We start from the raw sequence: 18,466 nt of genomic DNA on the forward strand, positions 1-18,466 counted from the left end.
GGTTAATGTTAGGGCATCCAAGCACTGAAACCATGCCAAAGCTGAAGCAGTCCTCCTGACAAATTGTCCAATCCATGGATGTTAAATAAGGATGATGATGGTTATGGTAAACGAGTCAAGAGGTAAGGGTTATGGCAATAGTGATGATGATGATGACGATGATGAAGGTGATGGTCACAATGGTGATACTGTTAATCTTTCTACTCCTATGCCGGTGGCACGTGAAAAGCACCCTCTGAACATAGTTGGTGCCAGTGCTCCCCGACTGGCTCCTGTGCCAATGACATGTAAAAAGCACTATCTGAATGTGATTGATACCTGGCCTGCATTACTGGCACATGAAAAACACCATCCCAACATGGCTAATGCCAGTACCCCGTGACAGACTCCTGTGCCGGTGGCACATAAAAAGCACTGACTACACTCTCGGAGTGGTTGGCGTTAGGAAGGGCATCCAGCTATAGAAACACTGCCAGATCAAATTGGAGCCTAGTGTGGTGGCCTCCTGGCTTGCCAACCCTCAGTCAAACCTTCCAACCCATGCCAATATGGAAAACGGACGTTAAACGATGATGATGATGATGATGGTTTCTGTTATGGAACTACAGGCATTTTCGGTGCCACCAATCAGTTCTGTTGATTCCAAAACATATTTTAATCACCTCAGAAGGATTTAAAGAAAAGTAGACCAAGACAGGATTTGAACTCAAAAATTAACAGTGTATGACGCTTGATAGGATCAATGATAGTTAAGAAAACAGTTTGAAAGAGACATCTTACCCTCCGGTACCTGTACCAAGTCTCTCAGAGATGACACGACGGAATTTTTCAGTCCAGTCTTCATTTTCTTGCCACGGTCCTAAATATGAAGAACAGAAAGTTAAGAAGAGGGTGGTCGTTGCAGGGGAGATAACTCGTATAAATATACACATTGATGCCAAGACACTATTACCACCATAAATTCTCCCAGAAAAACACCAGGTAGTCCGCGGTTAACCAAAGTTTTAATTCATTTTCTTTCTTCTACTAGCCTATCATGTAGTGTGTTTTTCTCGGCGAATTTATGGTGGTAATAGTGTCTTTTGACGTCTATTTTTCAGTGCGTGGTGAGGCATTAGCCAAGCCCTTGTTATAATTATGTATATATTTATAAAATTTACCTATGAGGTTTTATTTCCATGCTGACCACCTGGTAAAAATCATTGATTTTTACCCTCTATTGGCCGTTTGCCAGCCTCCTCTGGCCCCTGTGCTGGTGGCACATAAAAAGCACCCACTACACTCTCGGAGTGGTTGGCTTTAGGAAGGGCATCCAGCTGTAGAAACACTGCCCAACCAGACTGGAGCCTGGTGCAGCCTCCATGGCTTACCAGACGCCGGTCAAACCGTCCAACCCATGCTTGCATGGAAAAGGGACGTTAAATGATGATAATGATGATGTATAAATAGGTAAGTTTTGCTGTACATAAACGCTTTTTTAAAAAAATCTATTTGATTATTTCCAATATATTCTATATTCCCCATCAAATATAAAGATATAAGGTCATCATCTGTTTATATTTTTATATGTATAGGTTTATATTAATGGCTGAGTATATCTTTTTCCGTTACTTATTTCTAAAACATTTGCAGGAGTGGAACCTGGTGCAGCCTCCTGGCTTGCCAGTCGTTGGTCAAACCGTCCAACCCATGCCAGCATGGAAAGTGGATGTTAAATGATGATGATGATGATGATGTATATATATATATATATATATGTAGTTCTTATATTGTAGCTGAGAGTTGGTCTTGCAATTTGATTTCCATGTCACTGTCATCTTCACACACGATGAGCTTCTTTCAGGTTCTGTTTGAGATTCCGTGACAAGGTTTCGGTCGGCCAATTGCCATAGGAAAAGGCACTCACTGAAGCAAGTGGGATTGAACCTGAAGCTATGTGGTTGGGAGGCTAACTTCATAATCACACACACACAGACAAAGAAACACATACACACAGACAAAGACACACACAGAGACAAAGAAACACACACACACACAAAGACACACACACACACACTCACACACAGACAACACAAGACAGAATAGACAGTTGTAAAAGATTTCAAGAAGAATACATACCGTGGTCAATGGGGTATGGCTTGAGACCATCCAGTTCAAAGAGGTGGCCATTTATAGGTACATAGCTGACAAAATGGAATGCTTCCATGGTTCGGACAGTTGATATACCTTGTTGTTTCTCCGGGAGGTGACGGGGCTCTGGTCTAAGAAATGATAGAGATACAGATGTGTGACATGGTTGTGACATAGGGAACAAAGGAAATGTAACACAGATGTGACCAGGGATAACACAGGAAATGTAACACAGATGTGGAGTGTTACAAAGTGGGCATGAAAGGAATTGTCACATTGTGTATATGTCTCTGATCTTTTAGTCAGTAGACTGTGGCCATGCTGGGGCACCACCTTGAAGAAGTTAAGTTGAATGATTCAACCTTGGTTCTTATCTTTTTTTTTAAGCCTGGTACTTATTCCGTCAATCTCTTTAGCTAAGCTGCTAAGTTACAGGGACATAGACACACCAACACCAGCTGTCATATATATATATATACGACAGGGTTCTTTCAGTTTCTGTCTACCAAATCCACTCACAAAGGTTTGGTCAGCTTGAAGCTACAGTAGAAGAAACTCGACCAAGGTGTCATGCAGCGAGACCGAACCCAGAACCATTTGACTGGGAAGCAAGTTTCTTACCACACAGCCACATCTGTGCCTATATATGCACTAGATACATACATACATCTATAATAAATGCCAAAACGAATTTCTGTGTGTCAGTGTGTCACATTTTGGCCCCCTCTCTCACTATTCAATGACACTTCTTCTACTCCTCTTGCTGGGGTGAAAGTAATGGAAGGCACAGAGATGGTGAAGGCAGTAGTTGATTGACGGTTATGATGGTAATGGTATGATAGTAATAGTATGAGCTGTAGTTGTGACAGAGGCGGAGGCGATGGTGATGACGATGGTAGTGGTGGTAGCCGAGGTGGTCAGGAATGATGGTGATAGTAAGCGATGTGAAAGACAGTGGTGATGGTGGTGGAGGGAGAAGGCAGACAAAATCAAAGGTATTGATGGTGGTGGTGTTAGAAGTCTGAATGCTATGTGTATGGCAGTTGTGGTGGCGATGGTGATGGTTGAAAATAATTTATAAAAAGAGAGAGAGAAAGAAAGAAAGAGGTTAGACAGAAAAAAAAATTGTACTGACCCCGGAATGAAAAGACAAAAAAATTGTTTATCATGAAGCTTTGCAATAAGTTCCAAGTTGACATATTATATTGTTTTTGACGAAAATTGTTCATTACTTGACAAATATTGGTCAAGTTTAATAAAATCTAATATGTACTCAATACATGAAGTATCATTATTGGGCTCAAAGTCCAATGAAGAGCCCTCCACAGGAGCCAGCTTAAAAGCCACCTGATAGGGTGGCTTTTAAGTTAGTATATTATATACATATGTGGAGGTGCAATGGCCCAGTGGTTAGGGCAGCGGACTCGCGGTTTCGATTCCCAGACCGGGCGTTGTGAGTGTTTATTGAGTGAAAACACCTAAAGCTCCACGAGGCTCCGGCAGGGGGTGGTGGCAATCCCTGTTGTACTCTTTCGCCACAACTTTCTCTCACTCTTTCTTCTGTTGGCCTGCTCACTTAGCCAGCGGGGTGGCGTCATTCGAAGGCTAAAAGAATGGGAAGCGCATTGTGACCTGTGTTGTGTAGCAACATCTGATAGCCTGGTCGGTCACCATGATATTATATACATATATTCACACACACACACTCATATGCAGTAATCCCTTGCCATATTGAGGTTCACCTATCGCCATTTATTATTTAAGCTTACATAGATTCCTCCATGGTGTTGTTTTGTATTTATAATAAAATAAATATATACAAATTATAAAAAGAATAATAAAAAATATACAGTACAGTAGTTTCTACTTCGTGGATTTTCACCTATCGCATGAGGGGTGGTGGGGCCTTTGGAACGTAAAACCAGTGACAGTCGAGGGATTATTGTACATACATGCATGCACACACGTATATGTACATAAGAGGGTAACTATGAGAGATGTGCTGTACATATTTTAAAATTGGGAAATAAACCCTTCAAAAACAGAATTTGGAAAACAGAAATTGTTTTTTATTTTTGTGTGTTCCCTCCTTGTGGTAAGTAAAACATTAGATTTAGTATGAAGAAGTCACTAGGTTACCTGGCATGACTGTTGTGGGCTCGAGCAAGTTCTGGCATATTACCGATAGCATGGCCTTTATCCTGAGGAGAAAAAAAAACATAAAAATAATTATTCCAAGATATTATAAATCAAGGGAATTGATATCATCAGCATCATCATCATCACCATCGCTTAATGTCTGCCTTCCATGCTGGCATGGGTTGGATGATTTGACTGAGGGCTGGCCAACCAGATGGCTGCACCAGGTTTCAATCTTGATCTGGCAGAGTTTCTACAGCTGGATGCCCTTCCTAACACCAACCACTCCGAGAGTGTATTGGGTGCTTTTACGTGCCACCGGCACGGGGCCAGTCAGGCGGTACTGGCAACGACCTCGCTCAAATCTTTTACACGTGCCACTGGCACAGGTGCCAGTGAAGCGATGCTAGTAATTAATATGCGATTAAATATTTTACATTGAGAGATTGCAAAGAAAGAGAGGGAAGAGAGAAAGATACTCGAAATGTTTCTAACTCTGTTTAAGCAAATGTGATCATGTTGTTTATCATCATCATCATCTTCAATTATCATCAGTTTTCTATGCTGGCATGCATTAGATTGTTTGACAGTAACTGTCAAGGCCTGGAGTCACATCAGCTTCGACTGCCTGTTTCCGCATGGTTTTTACAAGTGGATGTCCTTCCTAATGCCATCCACTTTACAGAGTGTACTGGGTGCTTTTTTATGTGGCACCAGGTCCAGCCCCCAACACTCCTTATGTGGCACTGGTGCGTTTTACAGTAAAAAATATACTCCTTAGCTCAGTGATTCCCATGTGAAGACCAGCACAGTTGAAATACCTCACTGGAAGAACAAGGGTTGGTGACAGGAAGAGCACCCAGTAGTGGAAGATGTATCTTAATAGGTTACGTGTAAATGAAGCATGGAAAAAAAACCCCACAAATGAACATAAAAAAAAGGTCTCGACGATGATGATGATGATTTTGTGAAGGTTATCTCCACGGATAGTCTATAGAACTTATAACCAGCACTCATTTCTGTTACAACGTTTCGTATCGAGATGTCAGATGTAAACAAACAATGAGATCGAAGACAAAAATGGGGAATGAGTGTATAGGCCCATCGATTGAAGGGTACTTTTAAACAGGCCAGTTATGCGACGCAGGCATTGGCCATGGCTACAATCTCACTTGGCCTGCTGGGTCTTCTCAGGCAGCTTCGAAGTATATTATGGCTGCATAATGAAATACCTACAAGTCATTAGATGATGATGATGACGATGAAGAATATTTGGTAGAGGACTTACTTCTGGATTCATGTTCTTGGTAAATTCTTTTAGTTTGGAGAGAGTTTTACCATGTCTGACCTTGTCATTGTTTAGAAGAATACTGAGTAAGGCATGAGTGGCACAAGAGTTTGGTATCACCTGTAAAGGTAAGAAACAAATGTTAAAGACGCAGGGTGAGGTGTGGGTGTGTGGGTAAGAAGCTTACTTCCCAATCACGTGGTCTCAGGTTCAGTCCCTTTGCATGGTACCTTGGGATGACCAAAGCTTTGTGAGTGGATTTGGTAGATGGAAACTGAAAGAATCCTCCCCTTCCCCTCCACCCACTGGACTACCACATTATCTCCCTCATGTAAAATACCTGTTTTCTCTCTCTTCCCTTCTCCTGCAGTGTACCCCCTAAAAATGGCATCTCTCTCCTCCTCCTTTCAATTATATCATCATTATTATCCTGTCGTTACCATTCCTCATGCACCACAAGCCATCTTCCAGCCCCTCCGTCCACCCTTTAACCCTTTTCAATCTTTACAGACGTTCCTTACCCCACCTCTCCCGTTTCCTCTATCTCTTGCCTCTCCATACACCCTTACGAGTTCCCCCCACCCACTCCTAGCTTCTCAATTCCCACTCATTTCTACCCACCTCCTACCTTTAGGGGCCATCAAGACATCTCATTACTACCATTTACCACTTTGCAGCTCCCTCTGATTCATCCTCTCTCTGTCCCCTAAATGTGAAAAAACCATTCAGCTTCTCTACAAGAACCCGCCCTGCCCTGACCCTTTCTCTAACCCTTTAAACTCCACCCAGCATACAGATGCCCTTTCCCACCTCCTCCAAGTATTATTAGCCTGAGCCACAGAAACATCTGCTGTTTTGGCCCATAATCAGGGCCTTTGACAAATGCTACCACCCTGGGCCAGAGCAACCCTGAGAATAACCCCAAACTCCCAAGCTGGAGCCTCGTTACTGGATGCAGTTTAATGTCTTGCCCACAATTAGTCGTCTGTGGGTGCAGGCGTGGCTCTGTGGTTAAGAAGTTTGCTTCCCAACCACAAGGTTCTGGGTTCAGTCCCACTGTGTGGCAGCTTAGGAAAGTGTCTTTTACTATAGCCTTGAGTTGGCCAAAGCCTTTAAGTGGATTTGGTAGATGGAAACTGAAAGAAGCTTGTCAAGTGTGTGTGTATGTGTGTGTGTTTGTGTTATTCCCCCCCCACTTGACAACCAGTGTTGGTGTGTTTATGTCCCTGTAAATTAACAGTTTGGCAAAAGAGACTGATAGAACAAGTACCGGGCTTAGAAACAGGTAAGTATTGGAGTAAAAATTCTTCAAGGCAATGCCCCAGCATGGCCACAGTCTAATGACTGAAACAAGATAAAAAGCTACGGGCATCAGCCCTCGCTCAAAGACAAATAAAAAAGAAAAGAAAAGGTATGAAGAATTCTTACCTGTTTGGCAAAGAAAATGCTATTGACAGCTTTCTCATCTATCAGGAAAAACTCCTCTTCTGTATTGGTCTTGCGTCGACATCTTCGCTCTTCAATCCAGCGGAAGAGGAAGATAAAACCATAAACAGGTCTGGAGGAGAGGAAAAAGGGAAACATGGTGGAGGTTATCTGGACAGGAAACAGGATGGTGATGATGATAGTGATGATGATGTTGATAAAGATGATGATAATGATGATGCAGACTATGAGGAAGGCAATATTGCTTGTTTGTGTTGCTTAGCCCCAGGTCAGCCTTAACTGAACAGGTGTATAATCAAAGGCATTCCAGCCACGACCATCCATTCTTTTACATATCTACAATTAATTGTCCAATGTATCCTTCCTTTCAGTTCTATATTTAAGAGATGAGGAATTATTTACATTATTTACATTTGATGGATATTTGTCCTCATCTTGTTTGTTGATGTTATTATTATTATTATTATTATTATTCAGGTCACTGCCTGGAATCGAACTCGGAATTTTGGGGTTAGTAATAATAATGATAACATTGAAAAATACCTTAGGAATGAGAACCCAGGTTCGAAATTTCCCCAAGACACCTGAAGAAGGTTGGAGGGTATATCAGCCGAAACGTTGTGTTAACAACAAACAAGATGAGGACAAATATCTGTTGAATGTAAATAATGTATATCCTTCCTTTTGTACATAGACAGTATGTAATTTGAGGATTTGTCTGTCTGTTATTTCTGGCAGGTCAGACAACTGCATACAAGCTCCATCATCGAATTGATAATGATGATGATGATTTACACCTGATTCAAAAGAAAAAAGGTGTTCCAGGCATGCAGGGCTGGTTCTAAGTTAATTAGACAGACTTGTTCAAATTGTGCCCTGTACCAAGAGAGGGCCCCATGCACACGCTTGAGCAGATGAAGAATTAAACCCCCTTTTTTATCTTTCCGGGTCACAAGCAGATTTACCCCATGACTTTAGAAAAAAGTCTTACTTAAATGTAATATTTATTTTCAATCTTCAGCTTTCAAAAAGCAGGTCCCATTGACAATTCCCTAATTGGGCTCTGCACTTCCTAGCACTGGCCCCGAGCCATGGCCATTCCAATTTTTTTATTCAGACAGTCTGCTTAGGTCTACATTATAAAATGTCCTATGACGGGGATGTTCGTTTTCAACAATTATGTGATGTCAAGACGAGGGGACAAAAACACTCACATATAACACAAGGGAGTAACGTAAAGTTCCTGGCTTTGAGGGTATCGCAAAAGACCTAGTTAGAGGCCTAACCTTCCAAGTTCTTTTTACAGGGCTCAGAAAAGGACTACTGCAATAAGTGTGTGAGTCTGAGATGGAAATATGTTGAATAAAATCATAATTAATCGATTCTCCTGTGTTTTCTTTTACACAAAACTAGGAACTTTTCAGTCCCCACCTTGTACATACATGTGTGTGTGTCTCATCATCATCATCATCGTTTAATGTCCGCTTTCCATGCTGGCATGGGTTGGATGGCTTGACTGAGGGCTGGCAAGCTAGAAGGCTGTATCAAGCTCCAATCTGATCTGGCAAAGTTTCTACAGCTGGATGTCCTTCTGAATGCCAACCACTCCGAAAGTGTAATGGGTGCTTTTTATGTGCCAATGGCATGAGGGCCAGTCAGGTGGTACTGGCATTGACCACGTTTGAATGATGCTTTTTACATGCCACTGGCACAGGAGCCAGTCAGGCGGCACTGGCAGTGACCATGCTCGAATGGTGCTTTTTATGTGCCACCAGGATGGAAGCCAGTCAGGCAGTACTGGCAACGACCACATTCGAATGGTACTTTTTACGTGCCAATTAGGCAGTCATCAGCCATGACTTGTATGTGTGTGTGTATATAATGACAGACTTCTTTCAGTTTCTGTCTACCAAATACACTCACAAGGATTTGGTCAGCCCAGGGCTATAATAGAAGACACTTGCCCATGGTGTCACGTAGAGGGACTGAACCTGAAACCATGTAGCTGGGAAGCAAACTTCTCTACCACATAACCAAGCTTGTAGCTGAAACTCTTGACTGGATGGGGCCCCAGGACAATGGAGCCCTAGGGCTACAATATGCATTCAAGGTGTCTATGTTCACTAAGTCCTGCAAGCCAGCCATCATACAATAAACCTTTGATCAAAGACACTCCAGCTGTGACTATCTAGTGGAATCTTCAAATACAGTCTGCCAGCATCTAACACCAACCGCTTTAGAGAGTGCATGGGGTTCTTTTTATGTGGCACCAGCAATGCATCCTTTTGTTGTCCTTTCGAATGTTGGGATTCACAGGGGCACTGACCGAGACCTTTGGCATTATGTCGTGCTTGAGAAGAAGACAACATCAAGCCCAGTAAAACCACAGTCGTGGCAGATACTGGTATCATGCAAATGGCACCTGTGTAGTGGAATGTTTAAGCATCTTTTGAGCATTGAGCCTCATGGAAGCAAGGCCATTTGGCATTATGCTGGGCTTTGAGCGTTGGGCCACGCAGAGGCAATGACTAAGACCTTTGGCATTACGCCGTGCTTAAGAAGAAGACCCATCAAGCCAAGTAAAATTGCAGTTGTGGCAGATACCAGTGTCACACAAATGGCACCTGTGCTGGTGGCATGTAAAAGCACTTTTCGAGCATTGGGCCTCAGTGAGGCAATGATCGAGTCCATTTGGCATTGAGAAGAAGACCCATTCAGCCAAGTAAAACCGCAGTCGTGGCAGATACTGGTGTCACACAAATGGCACCTGTGCCAGTGGTACATAAAGCACTGATTACACTCTCGAAGTGGTTCTCGTTAGGGAGAGCATCCAGCTGTAGAAACCATGCCAAAACAGATTGGAGTCTAGCACAGTCTTCCAGTTTGCCAGCCCTGGTCAAACCGCTCAGCCCATGCCAGCGTGGACAACAGATGGTAAATGATGATAATGAATACAAGAGCAGAACTAAATTTTGAGACCTTTCACATCTTACAGTCATCAGTCGAACACTTTAAAAGCTTAGATACTTTAATGAAGCTTCTTCGTTAAAGAAACTAATAATTCTTAGAAAAGCATGTATGAAACTGAGGCCTACCCTTCTATCTGTTTCTGTAGATCATAGATTTCTTCCACCTGGACACCTTGTACACCTAAGCAAAATCAATACAATTAATTAATACTTCTGACTTGGAATTTGCAAAAATAGACAAAAAACTCAACATTTGGTTCAAAATTGAAATCCCAAGATTAGGAAATAACAAAAAACCATTATAATCATCCAGGTTTAATCCTTTAGCATTTAACCCTTTCGTTTTATTTTGAGATGCTCTGTGTTTCTTTCAATTAATTTTAAATATAACAAAGAATTTAGTAAAATAACTTCATTATCATTAAGCTAGGCATTTGTACTACAGAGCCAGAGGTGGTTTCAGCCAAGTTGGTAAGAATCGTCAGCACATTGGGCAAAATGCTTAGTAGTATTTTGTTTGCCACTATGTTCTGAGTTCAAATTCCGTAGGGGTCAACTTTGCCTTTCATCCTTTTGGGGTCGGTAAATTAAGTACCAATGAAGCACTGGAGTTTATGTAATCGACAGGTCCCCCACCCCACAAATTTGAGGCCTTGTGCTTCCAGTAGGAAGGATTAATTAACAGCCGAAAAGGTAGCAAGTTGGCTGAATCGTTAGCACACTGGGCGAAATGCTTAGTGGTATTTCGTCTGCCGCAACGTTCTGAGTTCAAATTCCACTGAGGTCGACTTTGCCTTTCATCCTTTCGGGATCGATAAATTAAGCACCAGTTATGCACTGGGGTTAATGTAATTGACTTAACCCCTTCCCCAAAATTGTTTCCCTTGTGGCAAAATTTGAAACCATTATTTGGGGAGTGATAAGATAAAGAACCATTCAAGTATTGGGGTTGATGTAATCAACTTGCCCCTTCCCCTCAAAACTGCTAGCTTTGTACCAAAATTAGAGAGAACTATTATCACTAATAACTTTACACAGAGTCATTTTTTACAATAATTAAATGTAAAAACTGAAGATAAAATCATGACCTTCATGGATTTATTGGCTCCCAAATAACAGAAAATTGAGAATCTTAAAAAAAAAAAATGACCAAAATTTCATTTCTTACCAAAGTCTTCCAGAAGTAATGTGAAGAGACCTGCAAAGAAATAAAGAATGGTAAATAAATAACAGAGAAATGGTAAAGGTAATAATTTGACTTTAGATTTATTGTTCTATTCAGGGGAAAACATAAACTGCTGCTGTTGAGGACATATCAGCATCCTCCTCCTCCTCATCATCATCATTTTTGTGAAAGGGTGCTTGTCAATGCTCTTCTCTGGGTACTGGTTACCAGATGCTATCGTACAGTAGACTTCCCCTTTTCCTTGATATACATATGGAAAATCCACAAATATCCAAATAGCATAAACAAACAGATTTCAATATGAGAAGATGGACTGAAAAGGCTTTATTACAAATCACTACAAGCGTTTCACTGCATCATTATCAGCTGTTAATTGCTGAATGTTGCATGTATTATTATATGGAATAACCTACACCAGTGTCGCTTAACAAACCCATTCAAAAGTACCTTGGATCGTAGGGCTGGCAAATAAAGTGAGCCCACAGCTGTAACCTACACCCATGTTGCATCTCCAGCCCACTCCAAAGTACCTTCGATTGTAGGGTGACATGCCGTACTTGAGGAGACCTATTGAGTCAAGTACATCAACATCAATAGCAATCATCAGCATCATTTAGCGTCCGCTTTCCATGCTAGCATGGGTTGGACAGTTCAACTGGAGTCTGGGAAGCCAGAAGGCTGCACCTGGCCCAGTCTGATCTGGCAATGTTTCATATCAAAATAAAATCAAATGGAAATAGTAGTTGTGATACCTGTGCTGGTAGCACATAAAAAGCACCATCCGAACGTGGCTGATGCCAGCGCCGCTTTGACTGGCTTCTGTGCTGGTGGCATGTAAAAAGCACCATCTGAACATGGTCGATGCCAGCTCCTCTGGCCCCTGTGCCAGTGGCATGTAAAAAGTACCCACTACACTCTTGGAGTGGTTGGTGTTAGGAAGGGCATCCAGCTGTAGAAACAATGCCAGATCAGATTGGGGCCTGGTGCAGCCTCCTGGCTTCCCAGACTCCAGTTGAACCGTCCAACCCATGCCAGCATGGAAAACGGACGTTAAACGATGATGATGATGAGGACTGTATTGATATGATTCAATGATAGCTGTATGCACGTGCATCATTCTAGGGAAAAGCCTCCTTGACTATGTGTGGGTGGGTGGGTGGATGGGCTTTGTGTCAGGTATTTGGGTAGGTGGGTTAAAGTTTGAGAGCAGGACAAGCACGGGTGTCTTGTTTCAGAGAAGATACTCAACCACCCCACATCGTATAAGGGTGGGTGGAAGTAGCTGAGAAGATAATATGGTTGTGATGGGGCACCAGGGCAAACCTTCAAGGAATAAGAAAGGATATACAGTCAGGGGATCAGGTGGGAGATGGGTTATAAGAGTGTGAGGGAAGAAGAGTAAGGGGTAGTTAGAGAGGGGAGGGTAGAGATGAATAGGGGTGGAGATGTGGCTTGATGGGAAATACCTGTATGAGGGGGGGGGAGTTAAAGTGAGAGAGGTAGAAGCAGCTCAGTGATGACAGGTGAGAAGAGATGATGAGTCAGGTGGGGTGGGAGATGTAGAACTACATAAGGGTGGCGAAAATGAGTTGGTGTGACAGTGAATATGATAGGGTATTGAGAATGAGAAAGGCGGTGAGCTGGCAGAAACGTTAGCAAGCTGGCCAAATTGCTGAGCGGTATTTCGTCTGCCCCTATGTTCTGAGTTCAAATTCCGCCGAGGTCGACTTTGCCTTTCATCCTTTCGGGGTTGATCGAATAAGTACCAGTTACGCACTGGGGTCGATATAATCAGCTTAATCCGTTTTTCTGTCCTTGTTTGTCCCCTCTGTGTTTAGTCCCTTGTGGGTAGTAAAGAAATAGGTATTGAGAATGAGAGCAGATATGAGAAGTGTTAAGATGAGGCAGAGTTTATACGAAACCGGCTGAAAGTGGTGACAAAAGACTAAGTAAAAGAGAAGATTGTATCAGAAGATAGAATTGTTAAGAGGGAATACCTAACGCAGGAATGCTATCTGCAAGAAAAAACAATAGTTAAGTTAGTTTTAACCCTTTAGCATTCAGATTAGCCTGACAAATGTAATGCTTATTTCTTCACAGCATTGGGCCTCACGGAGGCAAAGTGGCCGAGTTCCTGTTGAGCTTTGTGCTTCACTAACGCAAAGTGGCTGAGTTCCTTTAGAGTGTTGTGCCTCACAGAGGCAATGACTGAGGCCATTGGCATTATGTCATGCTTGAGAAGAAGACCCAACAAGCCCAGCAAAATTGCAGTTGTGGTGTTCCAGTTACGATCCCCACAACTTGTTTAATTCCATATCGGCTTTGAATGAGAACAGATTTGTGATCAGTCACATTCCAGCAGTAACTACCTCATCATTTTGTATATCGAGAACTACATTGTTTAATGCATACCTGTTCGTTTAAAAAGGACAGGGTGTGACTTGAGGGAGATTTGACTGTTGTTTCTAACAAGCTCAGTGACCACATAAAAATGTTCCTTATTGGTTGACAAAGAACCAAGTTTAGTGTAGCGGTGTTCACATGAGAAGGTGGTGGTGATGATGTTAGGAGACTCATATTGGTGCGGTGTTGGTAGGCAAATAATGATGCCGTGACGGTAAGTAAAGATGATGATGTTGTAACGATTGCGGACACAAGGCGGGAAAAGGATGTTGATTTTATTGTAGAAGTTAATAAAGTGGACGATGCGGTGGTCGTTCCTTTCTCGAATGAAAGACGTCAGAGACTGAAGACATCGTCAGGTTGTCATAACAACAACAACAACAACATTATCGTATCATTAATCTTATCTTTAAACGAGATGAAATGTTTTTTTTTTTTTCTTAATATTTGCGTCTGCGAAGGACAAGAGATTTGGCAGAATCCCGGACAATATTTCTGGCGGTATTTAGTCACAACTGTTGGTACTACTTGAGAACAGTGGTCCGGTGCGCGCACTCGTGCTAGCTAGTCATGACTAGTCGATCCTTACTTTGTGATTTTGTGTGTTATTTACTTTGTTTAAAAAGATTATTTACTTTGTGTTTTATTTACTTTGCTAGGTAGTCGTTGTAGGATCGACTAGTGAGCGGATGAGCGAGTACGCGAGTGCGCGCACCGGGACCACTGTTCTCAAGTAGTACCCAATTGTTTACGTCCCGTGGTCAGTTTTGCTGTTCAACCCCGCTATTTAAAACAAAATACCTGTTAGGCATCGCGGTTAATAGAATCGATCACACCTACTCTTCTAAATGGATGGCTTAATCATTACATAAGAAACCAATATTCACATCTACACCACATTTCGATCAGTTTGATTTCAGATCGTCATCAGGTTTCTTATTATTGGATATCTGTTATAATTCATTAGAAATAAAAGGGTCCTAGTTCGAACCCAGTTTGCTATTACTCACACACACACAAATTAATAATGACAAAAATTATAGTCTTGATGTAAATATTAAAAGAAGGAAAACGTTTCCTTTCTAAAGATGAGGCAAATTATTTGCTAATTAGAAAATTAGATTAACACCAATTCACCTCAGTCGTAACCTACAAACTATATTAGCTTCAATAGAAGATAAATAATAATAAAATACAACGAACCAGGGTCACTTTCTAACTCCAGCCAACCTTTGTTCATGTTTTTTCTTAAGAAAAGACAAACCGTGAAAAGCGAATCGAGCTGGCCATTGTTTCATACACGGTGTCTGTAGAAAAATATCCCCACTGATATATAACACCCGGATTACATTTTTACTCTTCCAAATACTTCCTTCTTTCTTTTTTTTTTTTATCAAATTTATAAAAATAATTAAGAAATTATATTTATTTTATGAATGTATGTATATCTATGCATCTGTGCATTAATAATGTACCTTTCCTTATAATATATATCTGTGCTTATAATATATAGTAAGTATAGTTCCTTAATTGTATATAGTAATTAGCCAAGAAACAGTAAAAGTGCGATTGGCAATGAAATAATAATGTTAATAAGTCTTGTATTGTAGAAAGTTAAGAGAAAAAAAGAGAAAGCTTTCAAAGTAGGAAAAAGAAAGAAAAATTGCAACTAAATTGTTGGCAGCCAGTGTAGAATTGTTATGCAAGGGAAATAACTTGTTAAACTTATTGAAGAGTTATCTTCCTTGAATTCTGCCCCCTTTAACACTAAAATGTCAGAGATAAATTTTATTTTCATTGTCCTCAGCGCCCATTATATTGACACTGTATAAATAGCATTTATACGGTGGATTAATTAAGGAGGTATGGTGAGTTCAAATCCATGGCAGTCATTTTGTCGTTTCTCTGAAACAGGGATTTAGTTCTGTTGTGTCTGAGGAGAGTCATTTTCTTTTTGAAACTGACTCAAAACTATTGAAAAGGTTGTAACACGCAACGAAAAGTTTTGAGAAATACGTGGAAATTTTACCGGTGAGTGTGTTAAATAATAAGGTACAATAAGAAAATGACTCTCCCCAGACACAACAGAATATGCTTCAACACACGAACTCATATAAAGAATCTTGCAAACCAAATCCAAAACGAAAGACATTTAGTTGTACTGGAGAAATTACGAAATTATCCACAGTTGACTGGGGTCTTATCCATGAAAAAGTTTTCTGTCGTTCAGTTTGTTCAATCGGAACTACAGTTAAGTACTATCCCTAATGATCAGTGTGTGTTATTGAACGATTATCGATGGATAAATCAAACATCAACTTCAGGTGAAATATGTTGTAAGACGAAGGATGCATCTTGCAAAACGCAACCCTTAAACTCACCTGCTGTCCAAGCTGTAGGAAATCCCTTTGATTCCTTGCAGAAAGAATATTTGAATTCTTTGCAAACAAATTTGATTGCAAAGAATTCAAATTTGATGGCAAAGAATCCAAACTAGATCGAAAACATCTATATCTACCGATTTGACTGGATCTTCTTTTCCTTTGCTTCTCATCCGTGGTAGTTCTGTAATCTCGCTGAGAAAGCCTCTACTTTTGTGATTCGATTTATGTCCAACTCCAAATTATACACATAAAGTGAATTTCCTTAAAACTATCTCATCCACTCCATTAAGCCAAATATGAAAACAACACTTGTAATTTCAAACCAACAAGGGGACTATCTCCGATAATGTCCCTCCGGTTACTCTCATCGCGTGCTCCCTATCTTTGCCGAATTCATCAAACTATTCATAGGGAACAGAACGACTGTGTGTTCCCTTTCAAAATACAATCACTACACATTCCAAGAACATAATCTTGTATCAGTCCACGCATGATGAACACAGAACTAAATCTCTCAATGTTGATAGAAATTCTACACTTAACCTGACTGGAAACCTTTCAGTGTAAACGCACCTTATCAACATAGCTAAAGTTATGTAATAAAAAAATAAGCTTTCCTCTTCAGAACCAAAAAAAAAAACCCCAAATAAACATGCAAAAAAACACACAGAATAACAAAAAAGCAAACTCCCATATTGATAAACGTTTCAACGGCAGACTTATGGTGTGTTCTAGTTTCAACCAGTAACGGAAAGAAAAAAAAAAAGAAGCTAAACATTAGCTCCATACAATCATTGTTACTCTTTGTCTAACTTCACCAGAGTCACACCAATGGTTTATGTGAAAAGAAGTTATTCTGCCGTACCTTGTGACTCATTACCCCTCCCCTCAACACAACTTACTGACCCTCCACAAAATTCAGGTGAAACTCACAAAGAAGTGCTACTCCTATGTTTGGACAGTACTCTCGTTACATGATCAGATATCTGAGATCACATTCGAAGAAGGCCCATCAGCTCCAACATCTGGGACACATATGTAGTATCTTATCTCACTGCTTTTCAATCGCGGGGCCCTTCCTCCTTTGAGTTGACCTGCAACTTTTTCCTTCTTTCTCTCAGGCTCTCTTGACACGGGCGTTTTTCTTCGCACTCCTTGCCATCCATAGTCTCCAACACCAACCGTTTCAACCAGTCCTTCTTCCACACCACCTTACTCCACGTGGCACTTATTCTAATTTCATGTTTTCTCTGCAGCAGTCAGTTTGAAACTGTCAAAGACGAATGTTAACTTCATCGATCTCACCAATCGAAATTCATTTTTTTAAAGATTGGAGCAAGATGGCAGTTGATGTGGAATTTCTTTGCGAAACATACTAAACGCCACCCCACGATACATTCATACAAAGTCTAATCGCTCGCCATACATAAGAATAACAGCAGCAGGATATGTGCATGGAAGGAGTTCCAGAGGGAAGGCATTCTGGGGAAGAAGGCATGAGACGAAGTTAGAGTGAACTTGGGGAAGTGGACACAATATGGGTGCCGAGAGGAGCAGAGACGATGATGGAAACAATATTTGATATTCACAGAACAATGTTAAAAGACTAAACACAGTGACAACATACATAGGCCATAATCAAAAACAAATGCCTGACAGATGATTTATAAGTCTAACAGTTAAAATCCAAAACCTGGTTGTAATATTTATACCAATCACAAAGGGCCTGCTTGTTGTAAAGAGACTGAAGCAGATGGTAACATTATTTCATCCTGAAGATGGGACCATGACAATCCAGAAACATTGGTGACAGCAGCCGTCATCCGTCATGTCAGTGGAGTGGAGGTTAGAGGAATGTTTGTGGGGGATTTTATTCTATGATTGGATTGTACTTTGTTATGTTTTGATACCAAATTGGTTCAAACTGGCTCTGGCCCTGTAATACAAATGTCTTATTTTCATAAGTTTGAATTGAAATCTTCCACCAAACCTTAGTCACAATTTATGTTCCTAACACCAGCTGAATGGTAACTAAGTTATTTACTAAATTCATTGCTATATTTAAAATTAATTGAAAGAAACACAGAGCATCTCAACAGAAATATGGTAACAAAAGGGTTAAGATATCTGTGTGCGTGTGTGTGTGTGTGTGTGTGTGTGTGTGTGTGTGTAGTAGGATCTCTGCTTCCGGCATGGGAGAAATATTCTTTCATAGAGCTGACATTAACTTTGAAGAGAGAGCTGCTGTATATTCTGGATCTGAAGAGAAGAGCCAGTCTTTGAATGATGTATTGGTTACAATGAAGATTATAGAAAATTTTTGCCGTAAGAAAATTCACTGCAAGAAATTTCATTTTAAATGATTTCATCATCTTTTTTTCTAAATGTTTGACATTCAATAAAAACTTGCCTATTCAATGATTTAAAAAAACTTTTTATAAGAATGTGGGGAAGAATTGGAAGAAGAAGAAGAAGAAGAAGAAGAGGAAGAAGAAGAAGAAGAAGAATGATGTGTTTCTCT

General features: G+C 40.8%; 1 protein-coding gene across 2 annotated transcripts in view; it reads right to left on the reverse strand.

Moving 5' to 3' along the window:
• The window catches only part of LOC115217036 (ubiquitin carboxyl-terminal hydrolase calypso), a 41,190-nt gene extending 26,313 nt beyond the window's left edge, over positions 1–14,877 (reverse strand). For both annotated transcript variants that reach the window (XM_029786603.2, XM_029786594.2), the window contains exons 1-8: positions 14,765–14,877; positions 11,141–11,170; positions 10,099–10,153; positions 6,986–7,115; positions 5,558–5,677; positions 4,270–4,331; positions 2,119–2,261; positions 781–859 (exon numbers count right to left, since the gene is read on the reverse strand). In XM_029786603.2, the coding sequence (XP_029642463.1) occupies positions 781–859; positions 2,119–2,261; positions 4,270–4,331; positions 5,558–5,677; positions 6,986–7,115; positions 10,099–10,153; positions 11,141–11,170; positions 14,765–14,801 (656 nt within the window). In that variant the 5' untranslated portion in view covers positions 14,802–14,877. The remainder of the gene's footprint in view (positions 1–780; positions 860–2,118; positions 2,262–4,269; positions 4,332–5,557; positions 5,678–6,985; positions 7,116–10,098; positions 10,154–11,140; positions 11,171–14,764) is intronic.
• Positions 14,878–18,466: the final 3,589 nt, after the last annotated feature.

This window comes from Octopus sinensis, linkage group LG1 (assembly GCF_006345805.1).
Source record: "Octopus sinensis linkage group LG1, ASM634580v1, whole genome shotgun sequence".
Lineage (NCBI taxonomy): Eukaryota > Metazoa > Mollusca > Cephalopoda > Octopoda > Octopodidae > Octopus > Octopus sinensis.